The sequence below is a fragment of the Bipolaris sorokiniana genome (assembly GCF_000338995.1).
Source record: "Bipolaris sorokiniana ND90Pr unplaced genomic scaffold COCSAscaffold_8, whole genome shotgun sequence".
In the NCBI taxonomy this organism is placed as follows: Eukaryota; Fungi; Ascomycota; class Dothideomycetes; order Pleosporales; family Pleosporaceae; genus Bipolaris; species Bipolaris sorokiniana.
The window spans coordinates 516,566-522,003 of NW_006911902.1; the positions used below are offsets into that span (position 1 = coordinate 516,566).

General features: G+C 49.8%; 2 protein-coding genes across 2 annotated transcripts; one reads left to right on the forward strand and one right to left on the reverse strand.

Annotated features, from left to right (window-relative positions):
- Positions 1-602: 602 nt before the first annotated feature.
- COCSADRAFT_200110 (uncharacterized protein) lies at positions 603-2,921 on the reverse strand (the record flags this gene model as incomplete). Its single annotated transcript, XM_007702452.1, has 2 exons — positions 603-1,901; positions 2,856-2,921. 2 exons carry the CDS (start codon positions 2,919-2,921, stop codon positions 696-698), a joined length of 1,272 nt encoding a protein of 423 aa, XP_007700642.1. The 3' UTR covers positions 603-695.
- Positions 2,922-3,549: 628 nt separating this feature from the next.
- COCSADRAFT_181808 (uncharacterized protein) lies at positions 3,550-4,920 on the forward strand. The gene is made up of 3 exons (XM_007702453.1): positions 3,550-3,865; positions 3,927-3,993; positions 4,047-4,920. Exons 1-3 carry the CDS (start codon positions 3,612-3,614, stop codon positions 4,728-4,730), a joined length of 1,005 nt encoding a protein of 334 aa, XP_007700643.1. The 5' UTR covers positions 3,550-3,611; the 3' UTR covers positions 4,731-4,920.
- The last annotated feature ends 518 nt before the right edge of the window (positions 4,921-5,438 follow it).

Consider the following 5,438-nt stretch of genomic DNA (forward strand, 5'->3'; position numbering starts at 1 on the left):
CTTTCTCTTCAGTCGACACGTCCCGACCATTACTAACCCCCGCTGCAGCTGTGGAGAGAGGCGGCAGACCGTCGCCCACGTCCTCCTCCGCTGCAGCAAGTATAAGGACCTCCGGAACCGTATTTTCGCCAACCTGTCCGGACGGAATAGTCTCAGGACTATCCTGAGCACGCCGCAGCTAGCCACCAAAGCTATCGAATATATGGAACAGACGCAGATCCTTGGGCAAGTGGGGATCAGAGATGAGTAGACGACGCCGAGCGCTGGGGGGAGACGGTAGGTACAGCGGACGCGACAGACGAGGCAGCGAGCCTCTACGAGCCTAGAAACATAGCATGCAATTAGTAGAACCGCTATCTAGATGGCCGGCCAAAGCATATAGATGGTGGTTGATGGAAGACGGCAGGTTGCTGGGGACAGATGGTCTCTCTCAAGGGATGAAGTGGGGCGGCGCGGATCAACGTCCGCACCGCGTCCGCTGTCTGCCACGCCTGTCACTCCGGGCATAGCTGCGCAGCACGCGGCTGAAACCGAGTAGGAGTCAATAAATAAATAAATAAATAAATAAGATCACTCAGGATGCAAATAGGAGATAATGCGACAGGCTTGTCATCTACAAAACTGTTCCTAAAAAATCACGAACCAACCCAACAAGATCTTACTTCCCCAAATACCCCCTTACCCTAGTGACATATTCAGATACGCCAGAGAGACTGCTGTGCGCGCTCCCAGTGGTCCCGATCCCGAATGTAGCGGGGGTTCTGCGCTACAATGGAGCAGGGGAGGAAGCGCGATTGATCAATGTCATATACTACGCTACCGCTGACGCCCTGTAAAGCGCTCTCAATAGCAACCTCGCACATGGTATGGCAGTTGCCTCCCCAGTGGCCAGCGATTGCTTCCCGAACCCATTTCTGCTCCAGCTGTTGCTTGAGTTCCAACGTCTTGGTCTCAAGCGTAGCAATCTCGAGATGGCGAAGTGCGTCCATGATGATCGCAGCGGCTGGTGCTTCACGAATCTCCAGAGCCTTATCATCCGTTGACAGAGGCTCGAGTCCGACAAATCGACCAAGACCAAACTTGCCAACTTCTCTGTTGAGGAACGCGATGGCATCGATGAGTGGGAATTTGTCGCCATCCACTGACACGAGATTTCCATTCTCGAACCGAAGTGTGAGCTTCTGAGGTGGGTGATCCTCATGTCGTCGGGTCCATTGGTAAGCATCCTCTGGAATGCAGAAGCCTTCTGGGTCACCCAGAGGACCATCTTCAAATTCACGGCACCAGAGATTCTCGTCGCCACTGAGCTTACGTTCAGACATGATAGTCAGTCCGGCCACACTGAGTTCTTCCGCTTTCTTCTCTCGCGAGACGACGGAGTGTGGGTATGGGCTGCCAAACTGTCCAGGGAAGCCAAGACGACGAATGCAGTTGTTGAGCCTAGGCAGACTGTTCTGTGATAGATTGGCTGTATGAAGCAGCAAACCTGCACTGACCTCTTTGGCGTAGTCTGTGATGAGGCGCGCGATGACGGGACGGGTAAGGGAGCTGCTGACGGGGAAGAGGCCCAGATACATGGCATGGGCGCGGATAGCGGGCATGACACCTTCTTTGACAAATGCCTCGCGGCCGTCAAGAAGCTTGAACTTGGCACCAAAATGGGCGGCGTGCTTGGTAAGACTCTCCACCTCAACCGGCGCTCCGACATCGACTGCTACGGCATGAATGTTCGTAAAACCGAGCTGTTGAAGACGGAGGAGCAGATAAGTGCTGTCCAAACCGCCGCTGAACATGGTTACGACAGGCGCATCTCTGGTCTCGAACCTTGCAAGCTGCTCAAAACTCTCAATGGGCTTGGTTTCCTTTGGGAGGGCGTCATTGACACCATTGAATTTTAGGCCCTACGCGTGTTAACATGCAGGTCAAAGGACATTGTAGCCTTTACACACCATGGTTGCAATTGCAAGAAATCGACGGAGGGAATAAAAGATAAGTTGCTTTATGAGATGAGTGCTAGAAATCGGATTGCAACTATCAAATAATGAGTGAAGATTGAATCCAGTATCAAGTTGGTTTGCCAGACTTTATACCTTGCGAGTGCCATACATGCCCTTGGCAAACTATTGCTATGTCCGTCCACTCTTCAACTGACCCTTAGCCGATATCGCCAACCGGCGCTACAAGCCGTGATACTGGAGGACCTGCATCCATTCGAGAGAATGTCGCAAGGGTGTAGCTGCAGGGCTCAGCTGCGCTTTGGAAGCAGTTCACCGCTAACAGAGGTTACAGTCTGCCGTTACAAAGAAACATACAGCTGTAACTAAAGTCTTTCAAAACAGATGATCAAATCCGACGCTAGGAAAGACTACCTACTGTGCCAGTTCAGCCGCACGGGTCGGGGCATACTACTGTATCTGGACTGGATCTTTCACCGGTATGCACTTCCTCGAGACGATACCCTCAGAATCGCCTTCCCATGGTAGCAATAGGATGCACGTGGGGCGCTGCTACAAAGCGGTTCATGTGTTGTACTGCGTTTCTTCATCAGCGTGTCTAAAACGATAGACAAAGGCGTGCCACTAGCATGGCTCGGTACTGAACTACTACCCGCCTAAATTTGGGATCTAGATCCATCGGCTGCACAACTAATCCTTCCCCAGATCTACAGCAGCGGGACGCGTCAGCCGTTACAAGTAAGAGTTCATGCAGAAAGTGTGCCCTGCGTCTATGGGCTCACCCTTGGCGTTGTGTACAGGTATGCTAGTGGCCGGGTAATATCAACTGTTCCCCCACCAATCACGAGCATCGACACCATACAACGCTCTGACTAACTAGGATAGTACGACAAATTGCACCATTCCTGCATACGAATCATGAAGGACGCCTGAAAGGATCTGGAATATGCGGCATATGGCCAGCATTGTACCACGGTGGACCACAATCAGCAATAGCCCATATGGAGTTTAGTGCTGGTAACACAAGGAGTACTTGCCTGCTGTATACACGTTTTGACCTAGATCCTTTTTCGAACCCTGTGCATATGCTAACTTGGCCTTTGCGAGGCATGCATTGAGTAACAATCATTGTAACGTGCACGACACTGGCTCCACTTGCCCTACTGTCAGACGATCATTCTTCACCGCAGCTCAACGGTATCAGCAGACCGGCCAAGGCCGACAATAGCACACTTCAGACCAACCTCAACCTCTACATCTTTGCTACGATGGGGCTCCCCGACATCGGCAGTTGCTTCGAAGACGGTGAGGATTTGCTCAGCTGTAGTAGCGCTTCAGGAAACACTACTGTGTCCTTTTCCGCAGACCGTTTTGGCAATTTCCCTAGCTTAGTGGTGTAACATGTCGAGATCAGGAGCGTCTAGCGCGTGGCAATACTCACTATCCCAATGCTTCACTGCGGTGACTTTGGTTCAACAAAGAGAAATGCGACTATGAAGAGGGGACGCCTGACGAAGGATCCCAAGGCAATGTGAACTCTTGCTGCCAGTCTAATAGGATATAAGATTCACTGAAGCCGCAGCTATCTCGACATCCAACTCATTTCAACATCAACTTCTCTACCGAGCATCTTTACTATCTCATTTCTCTCTCACAATGGCTATCAGCGAGTCCATCATCGTTTCCAAATCTTTGCCTACTATTCACCTCGATCTCCTTCGAGCCAACGATACTCAGGAGAGCAAGAACTTGCTCAATGCTTGCAGAAGCCATGGGTTCTTCTATCTCGATCTGAATAGCGACCCTGAGCTATGCAATCTATGGAAGAAGATGCTCCAGAACATTGCGCAATACTTCAACCAGCCTCTTGATATCAAGATGCGCGATGCTCGTGGCAGTGACAACTTTGGGTAAGCATATACCGAGATGATAGCGATCTGGTCTCGATACAGACACTGACCTTCTTTCCAGCTACGAGCCCATGGGCACCGAAGCAGGCCCCAACCCAAAGACTAGAGACGGCTACGAATCTCTCAAGGTACAACATAGCCCATCGTAGCACCCAAATCCAGACTGAGCTAATCCATCCAGTTCTCCCGCCGAGAATTTCTCAAAGGATCCTCAGACCTCACCACCTCCATCCGTGCAAAGGAAGATTGCTTCTTCTCCTTCATCGACCACGCGCACACCATCACCCTGATGATCCTCTCTCGCCTCTCCACACAGCTAGGCCTAACCGGTGCCTCCCGCTTCGAGGCTCACCACGCGGACCCGGGCCCGTCCCTCTCAACCCTAGGCCTGCTCCGCTACCCCAAGCACGAAAAGGCGAGCGCCACCGAGCCCTTGAACGTCGGCCACAACAAGCACACCGACGTCGGCACCCTGACTTTCTTGCTCGCCGCCCAGTGGGGTCTCCAGTACCTCTCGCTTACGAGCCGCCGCTGGGAATTCATCGAGCCGCGGGCCGGCCACGCTATCATCAATGTAGGAGATAGTCTCCGCTTCCTCTCAGGCGGCAAGCTAGCTAGCGTCGTTCACCGCGTTGTGCCCCTGCACAAGACGCAGCTTGAGGACCGCTACAGCATGGCTTACTTCCTCCGTATGAATGATGGGGGTATCTTCAATGATACGTCCAGCAAGAAGTGGACCGCGAAGGAGTGGCACGATTTCAAGTTTGGTGTCTTCAAGGATCCCAATACGCTAGATGCTGAGGGTCGCTTTCTTACGGGCATGATGATTGAGGAGTCAGAGGGCCCGATTTTGGTTTCGCCGTAGAGAACTTGACTTTGAGCGTACGTACTGTGTGTGGGGAACAGGATCCGGAATTGTGGGCGTTTTTTTCTCGGCGGGTCGCCTAAAGAATGTGGGGGTTTTGCCATGGTTTCCTTATTGTGTTGGGGTTTTCTTTGATAATCGGGTATTGTATGGTACTCGATTAGATATTTGCCTTATTATTTGTCAGAGCATCAAAAATACATTCCTTATTTGAATACTTCTTCGCATTTGTCTGTTTGTGTGGTCAAGTGATGGTGGTTGCTTATTACAGTGGGGTGACAAAAAAAAAACGTAGTAAAAAAAGTTATTATTTTTAAAAGATAATTACTCAGCAGCTATAGTGGCTATAGATATAAAAGTTAGTGCGTTTTAAAGCTAAGATCTTCTAGTCTTTTACATAGGTGTCACGTGACATTCTACTGCAGCTTTAGGTAGATCTATAATAACTTAAATACTTGGAAAAATTCTAAAAGATTTTGAACTTTTAGAACTCTATAGTAGATAGAGCTATATAGCTAATAGTTATATATATAGTAGTAGTAGATATATAGATCACGTGATAATGGTCTTAGCTACTCTAGCTTATATATATAATAGATTCTTAATACATCTAGTACTTAGCCTATACTTACATAAGCGGTATATTAGTCAGCAATCAGTCAGAATATCATATATATATCACTCTTTTGATCCTTAGTCTCTTAGATC

What these genes read in the sequence shown, in the direction of transcription:
- COCSADRAFT_181808 (XM_007702453.1), top strand. Translation starts at nt 3,612, where the DNA reads ATGGCTATCAGCGAGTCCATCATCGTTTCCAAATCTTTGCCTACTATT. An exon ending in CGTGGCAGTGACAACTTTGG is followed by an intron (nt 3,866 to 3,926) that starts GTAAGCATATAC and finishes CCTTCTTTCCAG; the next exon opens with CTACGAGCCCATGGGCACCG. An exon ending in ACGGCTACGAATCTCTCAAG is followed by an intron (nt 3,994 to 4,046) that starts GTACAACATAGC and finishes TAATCCATCCAG; the next exon opens with TTCTCCCGCCGAGAATTTCT.